We start from the raw sequence: 22,370 nt of genomic DNA on the forward strand, positions 1-22,370 counted from the left end.
AATGATTTTAGGAATGAACCAAATGACTAAAAAATCAGAAAACATCACAAGAATTAACATTTCCACAATCAAATATACTGAATCCCCTTCATATTTTTGTCATGTCCAGTTTAACTTTTTACACGCAACTAACCTTTCCACAGCAAAATCTTCTGAATTCTAACTCCTAGTGTTCTATTAAAAATTAATTCAAAGAGGGAGAAGAAGCCAAACACCAGACCAGAACAAGGCTGTACAAAACGCCACAAATACTGGTCCCTAATGACTGCAGTCTAAAACATTGGAATTTCTTTTTCTTTTCAGTCTAATAAAACATAACTATAAATACCAGTTCTTCAAAAACAAGTCGCATACAATAGACAACGAAGAAATGCACAAGGAAAAAACAAACAATCCCAAGAAGTCACACCCAGCACACAAAAAATTCAAGTATTAAGTTTACAGAGTCCACTCTTAATAAAAACCAAAATAGCCAAGAGAACCTAAATTAAACCAACAGTTTCACAAATTTTTTTTCCTCCAGACTTCTACAGAAAAAATAATCTCAAGGGCCAAAACCATCATTTAAAGACAGAGCAGCTAACTGATCAGACGGCACATTACCTGGCTGCTGTTGCTGAGCAACATTTCTCAGAACTTCCATTGCTTCAGCAACTTTGGCTTTCAGTGCATCAGGTGATTCCAACAAATGAAGTACCTCAGTTTGGTCCATTTCTAGAAGCATTCCTGTGACTTTGGCAGCATGGTCCCGCTCCAGTTGCTCGACAAGTGGATATAGGTTTTCACCCAGCATCTGCAAGAACGGAAAAGGTAAAACAAATGCACAAAAACAGAAAATATATAGAAATAAGTCAATTGGCAACTGAAGCATTGATTTAACATGAGATCATAAATTCAGTAATTGAATGTTTTAGGCAGAAGGTAACATCTAATAGTAGAATCATACCGTTCTCTGCTGTTCAGGACCCGCATTTGCAAGAGCTGAAGCCAATGTACCAATGGGAATAGGCTGCGACAATGTCGAATCTCTGATGGACATGCCACCCATGTCATAGGGGACAGAAAGCATTCCTCCAGGAACACCAGGCATTGGAACATCAGGCATACTACGACCCGAAGGATAGCGATAAAGCCGTCCCCTAGGAAGCATCTGCAGTAAATCCAATGAATGAAAGAGCATTCATTAAAATAAAAAAAAAATTGTGAGTTGACAGCTTCTACTTGATTTCGAGCAAAATGAGCTTAAATAGAGAAATCAAAAATTTTGATGTGTATTTGTCAATTTCGAGTTTGAATCAAACTTAAGCACAAATAAGCCCTACTCCAAATGAAGCAATTTGATTCCAAATTTTAGTTAGATTAAACATCAAACGATTTCAAGTGAATACCAAGTATTGAAAGAATACATAACCGTGAAAAATGAAAAATAAATACATAACCGTGCCTATAATGTTCAACCATCCCATCCCAATTGAATGTATTTCTTTCCTTTTTAAGAGTTTCATAACCCACATGTTAGACTCATAGTAAGGGCATTCCCGCTAAGAATAAATTGCACAAACTAGTGCCTAAATGCCTTTAAAAGGCAGCCGTCCTCCATAATATCAACAGAATGAGGAAAAAAATTTTAGTAGCAGATTATTAGTCTAATTCTTTACTATAGAGCCTTGAACATTTTTACAGGCACCAATGATATTACAAAGCAATGAAAATGTCATAAGAAATACAAATAAACGATCACATTCATCACAACCATCTATGAATTTTAGCAGTATTAGGACGTTATTATGATAAGGAAAAACATGCTGCAGCCCGTAATGATGAGAAACTAAATCTACTAGAGTAATCAGAACAACATATCTTAAATCAGTCAAGTTAAAAAATTCATTACCGTGAAGAATAACTACCCACCTGCTGCTGAAGTAGAGGCATTGGCTGCTGTGATTGTTGCATGGGTCCTGCCCCAGCTCGTCTACCCCCAGGACGCTGGGTTTGTTGACCAGGCTGTACCAAGGGAACAAAAAAGTTTGGAATTGGAGCTCCACCAGGTCTCATCCCAGGAACAAGCTGCTGCTGGTAGCTAAATCCAGGCTGCAAGTATCAGTATTTATCAATTCTCCGATGCTGACCAAAGAAGTTATCTTTTTGACACAAAGCACTAGAAAATACAGCTTCAGATGATTTAAGACCTTAAAAAGTTATATTTACAATATTTTATCACGGTTTCCACTGAAAAAGAAATATAAATGAAATAGAAAAGTAAAACAAAGAAAATATTTAGAATGCAAGAAACTAACAGCCTTGGATAGCTAAGCATAAGCTTCTACTAAATAGACTTCAGCATGTATGATGGACCATCATTTAGCCTGGCCCATCACAACAACTCCATGCCCAAAAAGACAAATGTCCGTCTATTTTCAATCTTCATATTGCAATCAATGTCATAGTGTACACCCTTTTTAAGATTTAAAGATATCAACTCCATTTTGACATTCAGCGTTGCATTACTATTGCACCAGCAGTTTTAATATGAAGAGCAAACTATTATGATAATAACTGATCACTTTGGTATTTGTAAAACATATATTAACCTGTGGTGGAATAAGAGTAGGTGGAGGTTGACCATAAAATAGTTGGTGTCCGATTCCAGGAGCTCCAGTAGGATAAATGGGAACCCGAGGAGTAACATTAGGTGGCACTGGTACTGGCCGCATTTGTGAAAATTGAGCCTGAAAAAAATAACACCACTCATTTTAAGATCTTACTGTAGGAAACCGAGTAAATGTGGATGTCCAGAAAAATAGCATATGGTTAATTAAATTTGCTATGCTAGACTGGTGAAAAAAAAAACCTTAGGCGCTTTAAAAAACAATGTTCTTCTAATTTGGGAAAAATTAGTGAAATGCATGCATGACTGATTAAACAGAGCATGGGAACGTATTGTGAACTTTGGTAAGAACATAAAAAATTATCGTCTGCTACAACACTCTGCTGGTGGTATATATTGTCCTTTAATTAAAACAAACTAATTAGTTAATAATTGATATAGAAATAAATTCTCTAGGGAAGCACAGATAATTTTAGTAATTAAGACAACATCCTCAAAATGATATCAAAAGATGGCGCAAGTTCATACCAAATAGCTTTAGCTCAACTCAATGGTTTCTATGGTATTGTCTCAGGTTCAATACCTGGCAGACATGGCAACAAAATCAAACCTTTATCCCACTACATGGGCTCAACAACATGAATCCTTTTTCTCCAATGTGTCCTATAAAGAGTCAAATTCTCATTAAAATCTAATGAAACAAAAGTCATTTCTAACTTTCTAAGACTTTTTAGGTCTATGATACGTTAAGGGGGGGGGGTTGTACTGACCGGCGCAGACCAGCTAGCCCGATCGATGGAACCAAGGGCAACATTAGGGGAGATTTCGGCCCCCCCATGTGGGGCTCAGGGGAACTATTATTCATTATGTAAGGAGCTGTTTAGGAAGATTTCCTAATTGCGTTTATGCTAATGAATGTTTAATTATTTAAGAAGGTTTCCAAAATGTTTTTATGTTGTTTAGGAATGTTTTAATTATTTAGGAAGATTTCTTAATTGTGTTTATGCTATTTAGGAAGGTTCCAATTGTGCTTACTGTGTGTGAGGGCTATTTAAGGAAGAGCTTTATCTAGGATTATGATCATATATGCGTTAAGTTTATTTCCTAGGGATTGGTGTGAGTTTCCTTGCAGCGGCTAGGGTTTATGGGAAAGATGTTCTACCTCTCAAATAGTATATCAATTGTATATTTCATTATTGTTAAAACAGTAATAAAAAATCAGCCCTCGTACTTGTATTCCTGCAATTTTCTTCTATATATTTTGTTGTTTTTACTTCCAAGACACATTAGTCTACCTCTACCTTTCTTAACAAAGGCAAAATTTAATCCATCTACTCTCCTAACTGGGTCATCAAAAGACTGATGTTTTATATGTACAAACCATCTAACAAACTTTCTCTCTCTAATTTTAACAGTCACTGGAGTTACTCCAACCTTCTCATATATATACTCGTTTTACATTGTCTCTAATTGTGATGCCACTCATCCACTTGAGCATCTTCATCTCTACAACACTTAATTTATACATCTTTTTTAATGGCCAGCATTTGCACCATAAAGCATTGCTGATCTCACCACCATACTATAGAAAATTTCCTTAAGATTAAAGAGTACTTTTTTATCATACAAAAGGCCCAATGCATTTGTTGACCCGTTTCTGAAAAAAAAAATAAAAAAATAAAAAAAAAAAATCAAATCCCATAACTGCTCCTTGCCGAGGCCATGACGCACGTCGCACGTTCGCACGTCACGCAAGACGCACGCCGCACGTTCGCACGACGCGCTCACGTCGTTAAATGGCCGTGAGAATGAGGCCTTTGGACTCATTTTGCTCTCCTCTTTCGCTATCCCGCTTCCTCTCGCGCGCTTCTCCGACCCCTCTGGTGCTGTTCGACTTCGCTCCTTCCCCGACTTTTCATTCCTGTGAAATCAGAAGTTAGGACATTTGATCGAAAGCAATTGCAGGAGCCCCCTCTCGCCGTGAAGGAAACTTTCTCCCTTACCCTCTCCTCTTCGGCCGAATCCTCCAACCCGACCTCCTCCTCTGTTCCCCTGTATTGTGCCCTCTCCTTCCTGATCTTCACGAGCTGAGAGAGAGAGAGAGAGAGGGAACGAAATCCCTACCTCCACCAACGCCTCCCATAGCCGACCGCCCCTATCTTCCGATCCCTTCCAGAGATCAAGCCCGATCTCCCTTACCTGTAGCCGCCTCTCTGCCCGATTCCACTAGAAGCCACAAGCCATTAGACTTTTGGGTATATTTTATTATTATTATTATTATTAGATATAATACTGATGATAATATTAATAATAATAAAAATGGTTATAACCATTATTATTATTATTATTATTATTATTTAAAAAAATCTCTTGCCTTACCTCGGTGTGCGTGTCGGGCTGGCAAACCACATATACACGCTTTTCCTTGCATGGTAGGAGGGAACCAGGCACGACACCTACGTCAAGGTAGGTGAGCAACCCCTCGGCTCCAAGACCCTGTCCTCGGTGTGTGACGAGCCGGCCAACCACCTATACACCTTGCATGGTAGGAGGGAACCAGGCACGACACCTACGTCAAGGTAGGTGAGCAACCCCTCGGCTCCAAGACCCTGTCCTCGGTGTGTGACGAGCCGGCCATCGGCTCCAAGACGCTTTTCTTAGCGTGCTAGGAGGGAATCCAATGAGACGCATACGACGAAGCAGGTAAGCCCAGTGAACGTTTTTCTTAACATGGCTAGGACAACTCTTAAGTACCCGTACGCGGCTCCGTACCTGCGGGAAACCAACTGCTCTATTCTTGTAACAGGTACCAAAGACTCATACATGTTTTCTTAGCGTGGTGAGGACAAAGATTACACGGCTGCGGTGTCCTCGTACGAGGGCACCTACCATACACACTTTTCTTAGCGTGGTGGGAAAGGCCCCGTTTTCCATAGTTTTCCCCTAAACGAGGGAAACGCCGGAAAGTTGCCGAAATTTCGGGTGAATATACGACCGTACTCGAGCCTGATTTGAACTCAAAAGAACAAGAATTTGGACTCAAAAGAACAAGGACTTGTACTCGAACAAAATCTAAATGATTAATCAAAGCTCAAATCCAAATAAAATAAAATCAAACTGAAACCAAATTCATATCAAGAGAACATGAAATTGAATTTGCAAGGACTTCAGAAGACCCTGAACAAACACTTGAGCATGTACTTTGAACTCGAACCGGATAGAATAAAAGGAATCTGTGAGCTTGTGCACTGACTCGGACTGGAGTGAACTCAAACTTGAACTCAATTTGAAAATGAAATAAATTAAATAAGACCACTTGAGTTTGTACTCTGGACTTGAACATTAATGGCTTAAACAATCTGAACTCGAGCGAGTATTTGAGTTGGACCACGAGGAAACTCAAATTACAAGAACATTCGTATGGCCAATAGTGACTCAATGTCGGATGAAATATATTGATCCTTGTAAGTAAATGTGACTAGGGTGCGATGAATACAAACACCAACGAGCTCTTGTAGGAAGGATATTCCAACATCCTTGTTCCCAACATCAAGGCACAAGCAGGCACACTACAAGACCTCGATGCATACAAACAAAAAATGTAGTGGACTCTTATAACAAGTCTCTACAAGATCAGGTGTATCGTACCTGCAAGGTCAACAAATGATTGCAGAATATATGGGTGTCCCCTGTATGCATTATTGAAACCTCTAACACTAGCAACATTCGCATGTTGATTGAAGAAGGCGACACTGGAGATCAATAACGGAGGACCCATCGCCGCAAATAAGTTATGAATGACAAAGGTGGATATAATGCAGATATAATAGACTCCTACGACAATCCCTGCAATTGCTTGTAGATTGAGATGGCAATACTATCAATTGATAGTAGAAGATCCGTCCTTGCAAGCAAGTATGCCAAGACACCTGAAATTGGTGAAAAGGTGGATATGACACATGAATAATGGCTCTCCTATGAACATTTTCAGGAGGTTGTAGTGGATATAACGGGTCCCTATAAATGAACACGAGCTACTTGTGGATAACAACAGTGGGTATATCGTAAGTACAACGAACCCATATGGACACAAGTACAGATATCACCTGCCATAGCGATGATTAAGATGCTGCAAAGTATGTCGGGTACGAGGACAACTCGATGTACGAATAAGTACACCTCATGACAGAATGGAAGAGATGTTTGAGCAAATTCGAACTAAATTTCCTGATGTTCCAAAATTTCTTCTCGGTCCTATACTCAGGAAGAAAACAGTTCCTACATCCACAAACACCAGAAATAACAAGTCTACAACACTGATGATCCTGAAAGGAGTTCTTTTCAAGGCAGTGGCCACGGATTTCAAGAAGGACCTCCCGATGAATGAGAAAAGGGAGTCTGTATCAAAAAAATGAAATATCTCGTAAAATTCATGTGACAACACTACGATTATCCAATACCCAAAAGGAGATTCATTAGTATACAATAAACTACGTGTAGAAATCAACAAGTAGTGCACGATAGTCTACCTATACAAAGCCGCAAATAACTCAATTCAGAAGTTGTTATGCTACGCCACCAGATCCACAACACTCATACAAGTGGACAGAAGGCGTTTTCAAACTCTCAAATAGAATGTTGTACACATTCAAATGGAAATTGCTTGTATAACTGAAATATTACAAAATACCCCCGTATATGCATCGTAGTTTGTATTCAAATGGGTATACAAGGGGTAAGTGCAATCACAAAACTCACATGGGCCCCGACGAGCGTGTTGTGGGAACACACGTGACGGCTGGGGATGCTGCGCGGGTCAATGAATTTGAACTCAATCCTACTAAGTAGGTAAAAAGAAGTCGATAGGGTTTAATTACAAAATGCCCCCAAACACCCACCCCCCAAACACCTGCATAGGTCCCGACGAGCATGTTAGAAGTATACATGTGACGTCTAGGGATGCGCGTGGGTCAATAAGTGAATTCAAGTTTAAATCAGATCTTTTTATGCGGGTCAATAAGAGTCGACAGGGTTCGAATAATCAAACAAATATACAGTTACGACGACCGATATACTTATTTGAATACATTTATATTAGGCCTTTAAGGCCTATAGCAATGAAAATTCATTAATAAAGACATAAAGCCTATGAAACCCGATCCTCTGTCGATAACTCGACGGAGTCGACAAGGTTCATATACCAAATTCAAATATTTTTCAAGTGACTTTAATGTCATCCCAATGATATCCGTGTTGAAAGTTTATCTCAATCGGAGGGGTTCACAAATACTTTCAAATTCTATCCCAAATACCCACAAAATCCAAAATCCAAAATCCGAACTCCAAGAGAAATCTCAATTCTAAATATTTAAAATGAAAATTCAACTATTCAAACACTTAAAGAAAAATCTATCCACCATCTGCAACAATTTGCCGAGGTGGACAAATTTGAATATAACTTCAGCTCATATAGAGCTAAATGCATAGTCAAAAATATCGCTAGGATCCATTCTCAAGCAATCTCCTACAAGAAAGGACGTGGTACGTGTCCTCTAACCGGTGGTTTTACCGCCAAATGGCATTGCAGGATAAACGGTTATGACCCGGGGCCCTCTGAACCGAGTGGTTTTGCCGCCAAATGGCAACATGAAATACCGGTTATGGACTCAGCCAATACGTTCCTTAGTGGCATCAAATCCTTAAGATAAGAATCAATAGGATATGATCGATAGAGCACAAAGCCCTCTATTAGCTAAGTTGGATTTAAATTTGCCCCCCTTAGACAAACATTCACCCCAGGTCTACAAGGTCCTCTTTGACGAAGCAACCCATGGCTGCCAACAAGGATCCTTCTATTAGGTTGGGTCGACTACCTCCTCTGACTAAGTAGACCAGGAACCACGATGGCCCGGGACGATGGAACCATGGGATCTTGATTGGGTCTATCATCAATTCCCCCACCATCCGCTTTAAGTGTAAAATGGTGAAATTTCCATTTTAAGAGCCCACAGCATTCCTCCACTTCAATCATCCAAGTTGACTACCAATAATATCCCCATTTACTTCACCATACCTTTAAACAATAGACCTAAGATATCTAAAATGTGCACTCTTGTTAATGACTGCATCGCCCATAGTTACAATTCCACCACTACATACATTTAGTTTATGGTCTACTCAAACAAATACCTTTAGACTCAAATATTGTCCTCTATAATTCATGTTTTCCTTCAAATTTCTCTAATCTTATCAACAAGAAGATTATCATCAATAAAAAGCATATACCATAGTACATCCTCTTATAAATAGAGGTGTCAAATCATGTCCACGGATCGGTTTCAGGTTCAACCCAACTTTGACCCTGTAGATTTTGACCCGACCCAAACCCAACCCAGTTTGAAAATTGGGTCAGTTATCTCAACCCAAACCCGACCAGGTACGAGTTCAGGTCAACCCGACCCGACCCGAAAGAAATCAAACTGCTGGTTTGCGTATTCAGCCAAATCCCATAAATCCTCCGAAATCGACAACGGATTCCTTCTGCCGAAATCTACAATAAGTAAATTCGTCGAGCTTCAACAGCGATTCGGCAACGGAGGGAGTTTTGCCGCAGGTTCGTTGCATGTGTGGACACAGAGTTTGTGTATTAAGCCAAATCACATAAATCTGTCGAAATCGACGAAGGCTTCCTTCTTCCAGACCTATTATGAAGTTTTGTCGCAGGTTCGTTAACTCAACCAAATCCCATGTTCATCCGTCTGCGCATCTTTTGTTCACACTTATTCAGCCAAATGACACCACACAAATCCTTCGAGCTTCGACGGCGAGGGCAAGAGTTCTTTCGTAGCTAGTAGCTACCGTGGCCGCAACTACCACAACAAGAATTTTATCGTAGTTTTTTACTCCCCCTCTCGTGTCGCCACAGTTAGACAACACTATTTGCTGTCAGCAGTCATAAGGGTCTGCAAGTATGAAATCAGATCTATGGGCAAAGCTGTGTCAGAGGCGATTTGGCATGTTTGTGAAAAAAAACCGAGTCAAAACCAGGTTTACGGGTTAACCCTAACCCGAAAAATTCAGGTCGGGTTCGAGTCAAGTTTTTGGGTCATGTCAATTTTTGACACCCCTACTTATAAATGTCTAGTAAGAATATTCTTGACTAAAGCAAAACGATATGGGCATAAAGCTTATCCTTGATGTAATCCAACTGAAATAGGAAAAATACTTAATCAAACAACCTTTGTAGGGGTTTCAATTCGGGTCAACGGGCCGGGTTCGAGTCAAACCCGGAACTGACCGGCACTGTTTGGGCCAACCCGAAACCTACCCGTTTTTAAAAACGGAACAGGTTTCCGGACCCGAACCCGACCAATTCGAGTCCGAGTCAACCCGACCCAACACGAATGACCCGAAGTTGACCTAAAATTGCTAGTTTTCAGGTCAAAAATCAGGTCAATCTTAGATTTTTGAGTAAAAAACGGGTCAATCTCGGGTTTCCGAGTCAAATCGGAGTTTGTATCAATTTCGGGTCATTTTCGGGTTGCTGGGTCAACCCGAACCCGACCCAATTTTTAAAACGGATTGATTTGTTGAACCCGAACCCGACCCGTTTCGGGCCTGGGTTGACCCTAACCCGAATTTTTCCGGGTCGAGTTCAAGTCGTGTTTCGGGTTGTGTCAAAAATTGACATCCCTACACCTTTGTATTTGAACACAAGTAACAGCTCCTACATACACATCCTTAATGACTTGAATATAAGCATTATTAACTTTCTTTCTTTCTCCAGAACACTTCTCTTGAAATTTTATCATATTCTTTCTCTAAATCAATAAATATCATATTTAAATCCTATTTATTCTCTCTATAATTCTCCATGAAACCTCTTAATAAATGTATGGCTTCCATGGTAGAACCCAACATGAATCCAATTTGATTTTCAAAAACATTGGTATCACGTTGTAACCTATGTTGAATAACTCTCTCCCATAGTTTTAATGTATGACACATTAACTTAATTTCTCTATAATTCGCAAACTCTTTTGCACCACCTTTATTCCTTAAAATAGAAATCAAGACACTCCTTCACTCATCTAACATCTTTTTAGTCATCAAAATAAAAACATAAAATATTTTAAGCTAAGAAATTCCTTCATCTCCTAAGCATTTTCACGCCTTTATTGGAATAACATTAAGTCCAATAGTTATTCCGTACTTCATTTTCTTTAAAGCCTCTCTAACTTCAATTTTACTAATATCAACAACATCATCAAGCCATTATCTCACTATAAGGGGTCGGCTACATGAATCTTTTTTCTTTATTGTGTCCGGTTAAGAGTCAAATTCTCATTTAGATCTAATAAAAAAAGGTCATTTCTATTTTTTTTTTTTAACCATGGCTTTTCAGGTTTAACACTGTCGTTGACAGGTCCCAAATCCTGGATGAGAAAAGTGGAGGGCTGCGTTAGGTAGTCGACAGCCAGCGTAAAACTTGTCGAACAATAATGACATGAATCCTTTAAGAAATTGTGTTAATGCTAGGGCGTCCCATGGAAGCGACGTGCTATATGGCCTGAATACAGTGACAAGTGTGTAAGGGCCGCTGCACCGGCGCCCGGGTGCAGTTTTAAATAGGCAAAGGTTCCCACATCAAGAACGGATGTGGGCAAACAAGCTAGTCCATGAAACTAAAATTAGGATAAAAACTTGGAATATATGTTCCCTTATAGGAAAATTCATGAAATTAATAGTTATTATGATTCATAGGAAGTTAAATATTTTGTGCATTCAGGAAACTGAGTTTGAGAGAAGGCTAAGAAAATTAATAATTTATAATTTAAACTTTGGTATTCGGGTAAGAGTCGTACTAGAAATGGTGTAGGTGTCGTACTAGAAATGGTGTAGGTGTTATTATAGATAAAAGTTTAAAGGATAATGTTATAAAAATTAATAGGATTGGATATAAAATTATAGCTTTAAAGATTGTTGTTGATGATAAAATTGTTAATATTATAAGTGCTTATGCTCCTCAAGTAGGTTTGGATATGAGTTCTAAATTAAATTTTTGGAATGACTTAGAAGAATTAATATAAAAGATACCTCTTGAAGAAAGAGTTTTTATTGGAGGAGATTTAAATTGACATGTTGGTAGAGAGGTAGATGATTTTAAAAGCATTCATGGTGGCCACGGATTTGGAACGACGAATGAAGGTGACAAGACCATTTTAGATTTTTGTTTAGCTTATGATTTTTCAGTTGCTAATACCTTATTTAAGAAAAGAAATAAGCATCTCATCACTTATAAAAATGGATATAGTACAACCCAGATTGATTATTTTCTTATTAAAAAATTAAATCGTTTAGATTACAAAGATTATAAAGTTATTCAGAGTGAAAATTTATGTACCCAATATCGATTATTAGTTTTGGACTTCAAGATAAATGGGCATAAAATAAAAAAATAGAGGCCTGCAATGCTTTATGGTGCCGAATGTTGGCCATTAAAAGAGAAGCATAATACTAAGTTAAGTGTGGCAGAGATGAGGATGCTGAGGTGGATGAGTGGCTTTACCCTTAGAGATAGGATACGAAATGAGCATATACGTGAAAAGGATGGAGTAGCTCCAGTAGAAGATAAGATTAGAGAGAGTCGCCTTAGATGGTTTGATCATATAAAAAGGCGGCCTTCCGATGACCCGGTTCGGAGAATAGAGGTATTAGATTTGACTTGTGTTAAGAAATGTAGGAATAGACCTAAAAGACTTGGTTAGAAAATATTAGGAATTATCTTTCTTTATTAGATTTAAACGAGAATTTGACTTTTAATAGAACACAATGGAGAAAAAGGTTTCATATAGCCGACCCCACGTAGTGGGATAAAGGCTTGATGTTGTTGCTGTTGTTGTTGCATGGCTTTTTAGGTTTACATCTACCTTTCTTAACATAGGTTAAATCTAATGCATCTACTCTCCTAACCGGGTCATTGGAAGGCTACTGTTTTATGACAATAAAAATTAAAAATCTCTATTTTCATTTAAGATGTTAAGGCCACTAAAGTCAATCACATTCTCACAATATTTATTGAAAAACTTATCGAAATATCTTATTCACCTTTATTGAATATTATCTTCTAATAAAAATATTTTTTTTTATCTTCGTCCTTAATGCATCACTTAAAATAAATTCCTACTTTTATCTCTTTATTTGGCCAACTTATATATACATCTTTCATCTCGTTTTCAAAAAATATGTAAATATTTACAATGAATTAAAATGAAGACAAATGAAATAATTTGAAAAAAAAAAAATTCAAGTATATTATCATATGTTGGAATGTAGTAATATTCATATACTAAATAAACAAAAAACGATAGTAATATACCACATAATTATGTAAAAAAAATTATTGTATAAGCTTGTTTTAAAATTAAATGCTCTTTAATAATTATATTTATTTCTTGTTCATTGTAGATCTCATATCATTATAAAACAATAGACTTTGTAATTATGATCACTTAGGGGCTATTTGGTATCGAATTTGTGCTCGGATTTATGCCAGATTTATGGTAAATCCTATCAAACAATTTTGGAGCGCCCCGTAAATCCCAATCCCACATAAATCCCGGATTTACGTCGCAGGCGTAAATTCGGGATTTACTAAATCCCGTCATTCGATGGAGATTTACAAGCTTGCGAGCAAGCTAACTCATGTCTTGAACGAATGAGGCAATAACCTATGCAACGAGCGAGCTCCCATCGTGCGAAGCACGACAGCACAAGGCTGAAAAAGCTACAAAGAAATGGCGACAAGGAAAAGTGACGAAGAAATAAAAAGTAGTATAAATAGTAATATAATTAAGTACACTAATTCAGTTTAATTAAATAATTAGTGTAATTATCATTAAACTAGTTTAATTAATATTTGTAACTTGTTGGTCATTATAGTTATTAGTTATATAATTATCATCAAATTAATTTATTATTTAAATATTTAATTAAATCATTACTATGAGAAATAATTATATAATTTGTAATTTCAAAATATAAATAACAAATTAATTAGGATTTAAGAATATAATTTAATAAATAGTAATTTATCATTATAATTTATTAACTTTATTTTTAATTATCTTTAATAAGTTTGATAAATAATATAATTAGAAGTTAGCTTAATTATTACTAATTATCAAATTAATTATTTAGGTGTTAATTATCAAATTACTTATTATATTATTAATTATAAAATTATTAAACAATCCCATAGTGAACACGCAAATTAAATTAAAAACACATTAACTTTAATTTCTAAATGAACAAACAACTTTAAATCCTAGATTACGTTGTCAAATAGTTTCGGCCAAGGGAGGAAGAGGAGGATGGAGGTGGCGGCTAGGAGAGAAGACCTAAGTACCCCCTGGTGTTAAATAAGCATACTCTCTAAAGTGAGCGTAAAAACATAAACGATACATAAATAAAATACAATAATAGATCAAAAATAAATTGGCCTAATCGTGGCCCTCGATTTACGGTTCCTTCTCTTATAAACTTTCCTTGGTCAGATGCCCTTATCAATAGGCCACCGATGCTGTCAGATGTCGCCAACGCTGCCCTAGATCCCTATACATCGACGTTGCCAGACGTTGCACGCCGAAGCCGTAAGCCCTACAAGATGGAGCCGAAAGCGTCGCGGATGGAGCCTCTGCTTACGAGGCAACTCATGCGTGATGAAGAAGACGTCGAACCCCCGCCCCTTTTTTGCGTGCCCTAGCTGCTAGGTTTGAACAACCATTGATCTAAAGAATTGGCTCGATCAAACTTTCGATTTACCCTGAGATTAAATCGTGAGTTTGAAAAAGAAAAAAAATTAATTTTGCAAACATCTGCCTTTATTGTCGTAACTAAAAATCGAAGAGATTTTTTCTAGGAAGCCTTCATTGCTACTCAGGATCGACAAATAGTATTATTTACTATCATAATGTCTGAAATTAATTCTTCTTAGAGCATTGACTAAATTGAGGATTCTATGGTGCACCAATGACGAGATGACCTCCAAAGCATGCAACCTTCCTATGGCCTAAATGAGAATAACTATCTAAAGTGGAGACATCATCATTAAATGAAACCATTGCTCTCATCCGTGCTGAAGAAAATCGACGAGGTGTAATGTTGGAGCCAAAAGTAATTGCAAGCTCGGTCATGATGACCAGAGAAGCACCATGGAAGAAAAAGTAAAAACTCTACAAATATTAAAGATAGAGGCTATCTTTGGTGTAGTTATTGCAAGAAATTAAGACATACGAAGGAGACATGCTGAAGATACACAGAAAGCCCCAAAGGAGTTGAACCAAAGAAATGAGAAAAGGGACACATCATATGCCAACACTACAACAAGTCAGTCTAACCCAAAAACACCGACCGGCTTCAAAGAACTCAATAAAGAAGACATTCATAAACTAAGACAACTGGTATCCCTTGAAAAACCACCTGCATCTTCCTCGCTTGCACTTTCAGATAAGTTTTATATATCCACTGATTAAGTGCTTCTATAAATCATTTGAAAGGATTATGGATCATTGACTTAGGAGCCACAAATCACATGACAAACTCTACTACCCACTTCATCAACTATAATCCTTATTCAAGTGATAAAAAAATCATCATTGTTGATGGTTCTCTTGCCACAGTAGAAGACCAAGGAGACATACCCTTATCTCCTTCCCTCGCTCTAAAAAATATGCTCCATGTACCTCAATTATCCACAAACATCATATCTCTACAAAAACTTGTCAGTGACCATAATTGTCAATCACTACTTAACCCTACCTACTACTTATTTCAGGATAGGACTGGAGAAGAAGATTGGACTTACTAAGGAGAGAGCTAGACATTACAACCTGGAAGAGCTAAATAAATCTAAAAATAACAACTCTATGTTATCCTTAGTTAACAAGAAATCTACTATCTAGCTTCATCATCTCAAATTTGGACATTCATCCATAGATGTCTTAAAACATATATATATCCAAAAAAAAATCATAAATTGAAAAATGAACATTTTCGTTGTGAAATATGTGAATTAGCCAAACATAAAAGAGCTTTTTCAAACAAAAATGAGAGATGTGATACTCCTATTTATTTTATTCATAGTAACATATGAGGACCCTCAAAAATCCCCAACATCTTTCGCGCTTGCTGGTTTGTATCCTTCATTAATGATTGTACTCGAGTATCTTGGATCTATCTCCTCAAAAATAAATCTAACATTAGCAACATTCTTCCCATTTTTCACACCATGATCCAGAATCAATTCGGGGTAAAAATAAAGAAATTTGGTTCTGACAATGCTAAAGACTACTTCAACCATACCCTATACTCCTATTTTTAAAGTGAAGGTATCATCCACGAATCTTCTTGTGTTCACACCCACAACAAAATGGTGTTGCGAAAAAGAAAGAATGATCATCTTCTAGCCTCCACTCGTGCCTTCATACTCCACCACAATATACCCAAATATTATTGGAGGGAAGCCCTCATAGCTGCCACTTATCTCATAAACCGACTACCTTCTAAAACCTTGGGACTGAAAAGTCCAATGAAAATTCTACCCTCATTTTACCCTGAGTTTCGAACCCATAATAACCTTACACCTAGGATCTTTGGGTGCTTTGCCTATGTTCACATCCACAACCAGAATAAAGGAATATTAGATCCAAGGGAAATAAAATGTATCTTTATTAGATATTCAGCCACCCAAAAGGGTTACAAATTTTATCACTCCCTACAAAGAAACCTTAGTATACATTAATGTCACTTTTGTTGAATAAAATTTCTATTTCACCAAACCTCATCTTCAGGGGAGACTGAAATAGAGGAAAATGAGAAAAATGCGCTTGACCCTCTTGACCTTCCTCCACCACCTCAAACAAATCCACCTGAAATCCAAAATAGGGGAACTGAAGACAAAGCTGTCATTAGATTTGAGAATTTATATTCCATGTGAACAAGTTCAAATTATGCTCTAAAGCATATCCAAGAATCTAAACTATCTCCTGAAAATAAGGTAATAAAAAAAATTTTAAAATTAAGAAAAAAAAAAAGGTAAGCTCACCGCCTCTCTTATACCCTATAACCAACTCTATATCCTTCAATAACTTTTCATTCTCACACACAAACTTTCTAGTTATACTAGAAGATATTCATATTCCTAATGATAGACCTTGTATGATGAAAATTGAAAATATGTCATGAAAGATGAAATACAGGCACTAAAAAAAATAATACATGGGAGATCATCAACCTACTGACAAGGAAAAAACCAGTCGGCTGCAAATGGGTATTCTCTGTAAAGGACAAAGCTGATGGTACACTAGAAATATTCAAGACAAGACTAGTGGCAAAATGGTACCCTCAGACACATGGCATTGACTACCAGGAAACTTTGCACCTGTAGCCAAGATGAACACTATCAGAATCTTACTCTCACTAGCAGTTAAGTATAACTGACACTGGAATAATTAGATGTAAAAAATACATTCTTACATAGGGATCTAGAAGAAGAGATATTTATGGAAATACCACCAGAATTTAAGAAAATTTTGGAGATACTAAGGTGTGCAGATTAAAAAATACAATATATGGGCTCAAACAATCAACAAGGGCCTGGTTTGGAAGATTCTCAAAATCCATGCTTCTTAATGGGTATAAATAGAGTCAAGGGGACTATACACTATTTTTTAAACACTCAGACTCGTGAGAAGTCACAATACTATTAGTTTATGTAGTGATATTATCTTGACTAGAAATACTGAAAAAGAAAAAGTGAGTCTAAGGAAAAACCTTGTCAAGGAATTTGATATCAAAGAACATGATAAATTAAAATACTTTCTTAGAATTAACTTAGCTAACTCCAACAAAGGAATCTTCATCTCACAACAAAAATACATTAAAAATCTTCTGTAAGGAATAAGAGAACTAGCATGTAAGCTAGCACCAACACTAGTAAAACCAAATCTCAAATAGGGGGAAGCTAAAGAAGATCAAGATTTAGACGAGGGTGCTTACCAGAGACTTGTGGGAAAATTAATCTACCTTGCCCACACCATACCAAATATAGCATTTGCAATAAGTATGGCCAATCAATTTATGCAAAATTCAAAATAGACACATATGCAAACAGTAGACATAATACTACATTACCTTAAGGGAAGCCCAAGGAAAGGGAATCTCTTTAGAAGAGATCACGGAATAACCCTAGAAGTATACATTGATGTTGATTATGTATGATCACCAGTAGATAGAAGATCTACCTCTGGATACTGCATATTTCTTGGGGGGAACCTAGTGACATGGAGAAGCAAAAAACAAAAAAGTTGTGACAATATTTAGTGCAGAAGTAGATTATAGAGCTATGGCCATGGAGATATGTTAGTTACTATGGATCAAGATGATTATAAAAGACCTAAGTATCAAGCAGGACGATCCCATGAAACTATATTATCACAAAAAATCAGCAATCAGCATAGCCAACAATCCAGTCCAACAAGACAGGACCAAGCACATAGAAATGGGCATACATTTCATTAAAGAAAAACTAGATAGTGTTCTAGTATGTATCAACCATGTATCATCAAAAGATCAACTTGCAGATATCTTTACCAAAGGATTGGAGAGCTCTGCCCTTCTAAGAATGATTGTCAAGCTGGGAATGATAGATCTCTACTCTCCAGCTCGAGGGAGTGTTCAATCCCAGCCTATCGTTCCCATAGTGATCCCACAGTTACGAATAGAGATCCGTGGGAAGCCCACCTAAATCACGTTGAGTACCTTATATAATTAGGCAACTGATTTATGAAGGACTATATTAAGGTAATTACTCATTGTTCTATAATTATTTGTTTCTTTATTAAGGCATCTTATATAGATCTATAAATAGGGATTATGTTATACAATAAAATTTAAGCTTTTTCCCTCTCAAACTTCTTGATTCCAACAATAGGTTGTTAGAAATTAAATGGGATAAACATAAGCATACCACTATAAGCCTAATGAGACCATTGAACCTTCCATTGTACAAAACAAATTAAATTCTTTAAACAAGAAGAATATTCCTCTACTACACATAATCCTCTTGGCAAGTGGGTAATGTTTTCTCGAGTGAAACCTATGATGCACCGACACGGACACGACACGACACCGACATGGGACACGGCAATTTTTAAAAATATAGGACACGGGTACGGCGTGGACACGACATAATATTTTTTTAATATAATGTATAATAATTTTTAAAAATATAGGACACGGACACGGTGTGGACAGATGGCTCTTTTGAACCTTCACCTAATCCACCCCCGCCAGTAGCAGAGCTCATTTTGCTAACAAACCAATTATACATATGAATAAACCAAATTAAATTGATATGAACTGAAATCAAAATATCTCAATAATAAGACAACATGAATACAACAATATACCAGTCTGCCGGGAGTCCAAGGGGGGACTGCCCCCTGGCAGGGTTCGACCTGGCAATACCGAGCATGTACCTAGTGGTACTGAGCGGTACCGAGCATGTACCTAGCAGTACCGAGCATGTACTAAGCGGTACCGAGCATGTACTGAGAAATACCGATCATGTACTGAGCAATATCGAGCATGTACTGAGCAGTACTGAGCATGTACTGAGCGGTACCGAGCATGTACCTAGTGGTACCTCATTTAATAACCGGACACGCGTGTCCGACACTCATGTCCGATTTTAATTTTAATTTTTTTTAATTGTGACACTCCAATGCCGTGTCGGACACGTGTCCATGCCGTGTCCGACGCGTGTCCGTGTCCGACGCATGTCCGACACTGCATACCCTCTCTAAGTGCCGTGTCGGTGCATCATAGAGTAAAACGAATTTATGATTTTCAACAAATGAAGAGAAATGAAAAGGATAGAACCTGTAAAACCCGAAAAGTAACAATCTTCAACGTCGCATGCATTTCAATGCGTCGCGACTAGATTAAGTAAAAATTTTCAAAGTCGTCGGAATTCGACGCAATAAATTTTAGAAAATAGTAAGCAAAATTCTAAGCGAATCAATATAAAGAACTCATATTGAATTTCGCGTATTTTGGGAGTTAAAATTTGTAGATGTCTCAATATGACGGATTTATTCGTAGATGTCTCAATATGACGGATTTACCCCTCATGGCATTTAAGTAGAAATAACTTAAGTGAGGGCATTTTGGACTTTGGGAAATTGAAATGAACATTCCACTCTAAATAGGGGACTGAAATGTTTCGGTCCCCATTTCTTCCTTGCGGCCCGAACCGAACAAAAGAACCACAGGAAGGAGGCGACGGGGAGAGAAGAACGGCGGCCTTAGGGGTGGTTTTCGGCGGCGGTTTGCGAGGAGGATTGAAGAGAAATCGTAATGAAGGTTAAGGTATGTTATTTGCAAGAGTTTTCTCATCCTTTTATGAAATTTTCTCTAAGGGGGGAATTCCAGGTCCTCAAGTTTTTTTAAAGATAAGGATAGGGAAAGTTTAGGGGATGTTTCTAAACACAAATATGAGATGATTCCTTGAAAAATATGAATTCTAAGATTTAGGGTTTTCTCCGATTTTCATATTCTTTCAAAATAGGTTTGTAGGAAAGTTTCCTAATGATATTATGGAGCTTATTTGTGAAGCTAGTTTTTTTTTTTAAGAAGACATTTTTCATGCTCCAAGATTTAGGGTTTTCCAAAACCACGAAAAACCTTTAAGAGTGTTGGTTCTTATTGAGCTTAGGGAGTTTTTAAAGCAAAGATTATACCTTTAGCACAAAATATTATTTTTCAAAATTTTAAATTAGATAAATCCGAAAATTTATTGTATGTTAACTTAAGTTTAAGTGAAAGAGAGTTTGTATGCTTGAGGTGAGCAAAAGATTTGAAGGAGGTTTCCAAAATGTTAGATTTACGATTAAGCCCCAATTTAAAGGAAATAAAAAATTGTATTTATCTTAAATTGGGAAGAAGGGTTGAGTAGAAAGTTTAAGCAAGGTAAATGGTTGATTTCTTTGTTCATGGATTAGGGTTTTTAGAAGTTTAAGAGAGAACAAATTAATATTTACACCTTATGTATATCTCTTGTATATATTGATCGCGTAAAGGGAAGGGTTCGTAAGGATATTGACGAATTATACCGTGGTGAGGTAGGTAAAATGAAATTCTTTTAAATTTAGAAAGTTTTTTACATGCAAACGTGTAGAAATGATATTTCTCTTTGTGCTCTTTGTAATATAATTATGGCTAGCATGTTTTTATATAGAAGCTCATGATCACATGTTACAAAAGCAAAGTTTTTATGCATTGATAGTAGAAACTGATAAAGCTCATATTTCTTTCTTTACAAGTATTACATATACCTTCTCCTACATGCAACATACACTTGAGCATATCTCTTTTCTCATGTAAGTAGCAAATATGTAATTCCATATGAGAACATACACATAAATGGTATACATAAGCCTCTATTATGAATAAGTAAGGAATATATATGCATGTGCATGTTTGATGCGGAAGTATCAATGGTAAAGGGGTTCTTTTGAGCTAATGGTAAAGGGACTCTTTTGAGTTAAATGGTAAAGGGGTTCTTTTGAACCAAATGATAAAGGAATGACCAACTAATGTGTACCTGATCAGTACAAATGATACTTCTGAGATAGGTGTTAAATATTATGTTATTATGACATTATATCTTTATGTTATATGCATATGAGGCTTCTTTTGAGGCATGAATATTTAAAGAGAAAGAATTGCAAGTTTATGCAAAGAAAGAAAACTTAAAGGTTGGTTTAAATGCATGATTCACTTTAGACAAAATGTTATGACATGTTGAATGTTCATTTATTGAGAAGTAGAAGCATGTTGTAATTCTTTTCTTGTCTCTAAACTTATTTGAATGTCATTTTATCTACTGAGTTGTGACTCGCCCTACTTATGGGACACTTTTCAGGAGAACCTGATAAAAGATAATGGCGGATAGACCACCCTTTACGTACCGTCGTAGAAAAACGACGAGCGACAGGTTCTTTCTTTTTTAGTTTTTGATGTTTTGAGTTAGAATGTGAAATCCAAGAATCATGATTTTTCAAAATTGATTTGGCCATGTTCAAGAGTTTAATCCAGTATTAATTCTATACCATTGGCCACAAAAAAGAGCAATGGATCCGATGGCAGCCACTGAGGCAGAAGGATGAGCAGCCTATGCAGAACTAGGCTAGTGTTCTGCATGCAAACCATTGCCTTGGGATTATCCCTAGAGGACAAATCCATTTTCATGAAATATATATAAGGGTTTCAGGACCCAAAAGAGAGTTAAAATGGCTTTTAAGCTCAAAAGTCATTGCATTAAGGATAAGAACCAAATTAGCAACAATAACAAAAGATAAAGCCCTATTAAAATGACAAGCCAAAAGAAGATTAGTTTAAGAGAAGAGATGCAAAGGGAAAGGCACTTCAACTGCAAGCTCAACGGTCATTCACACCAAAATTATTGGATAGTGCCCTGAAGAGATCAGCGTGAGAGCAGGCCAAACAGACTTAAACAATCAAAAATGAAGATACAATGGAAGTGATAGTTGTGGAGAAGGCTAAAATCTTATTATTGATTGCACAAGAGAACGAAATAGAGCATTTCAATCTAAATTTGTAGCTACAAAAAATCTATGATTAATACCAATGTAAACCCAAGTAGTGGCAAAAATATTATTATTGCTTGACTTCAGAAATT

The 22,370-nt window shown here is 36.9% G+C and overlaps 1 protein-coding gene across 1 annotated transcript in view; it reads right to left on the reverse strand.

Moving 5' to 3' along the window:
* Positions 1 to 273: 273 nt before the first annotated feature.
* The window catches only part of LOC110112745 (polyadenylate-binding protein 2-like), a 35,036-nt gene continuing 12,939 nt past the window's right edge, over positions 274 to 22,370 (reverse strand). The window contains exons 6-9 of the mRNA XM_020845060.2: positions 2,592 to 2,729; positions 1,912 to 2,091; positions 947 to 1,150; positions 274 to 793 (exon numbers count right to left, since the gene is read on the reverse strand). Of these exons, the coding sequence (XP_020700719.1) occupies positions 545 to 793; positions 947 to 1,150; positions 1,912 to 2,091; positions 2,592 to 2,729 (771 nt within the window). The 3' untranslated portion in view covers positions 274 to 544. The remainder of the gene's footprint in view (positions 794 to 946; positions 1,151 to 1,911; positions 2,092 to 2,591; positions 2,730 to 22,370) is intronic.

This window comes from Dendrobium catenatum, unplaced genomic scaffold, assembly GCF_001605985.2.
Source record: "Dendrobium catenatum unplaced genomic scaffold, ASM160598v2 fragScaff_scaffold_1712, whole genome shotgun sequence".
Classification (NCBI taxonomy): Eukaryota; Viridiplantae; Streptophyta; class Magnoliopsida; order Asparagales; family Orchidaceae; genus Dendrobium; species Dendrobium catenatum.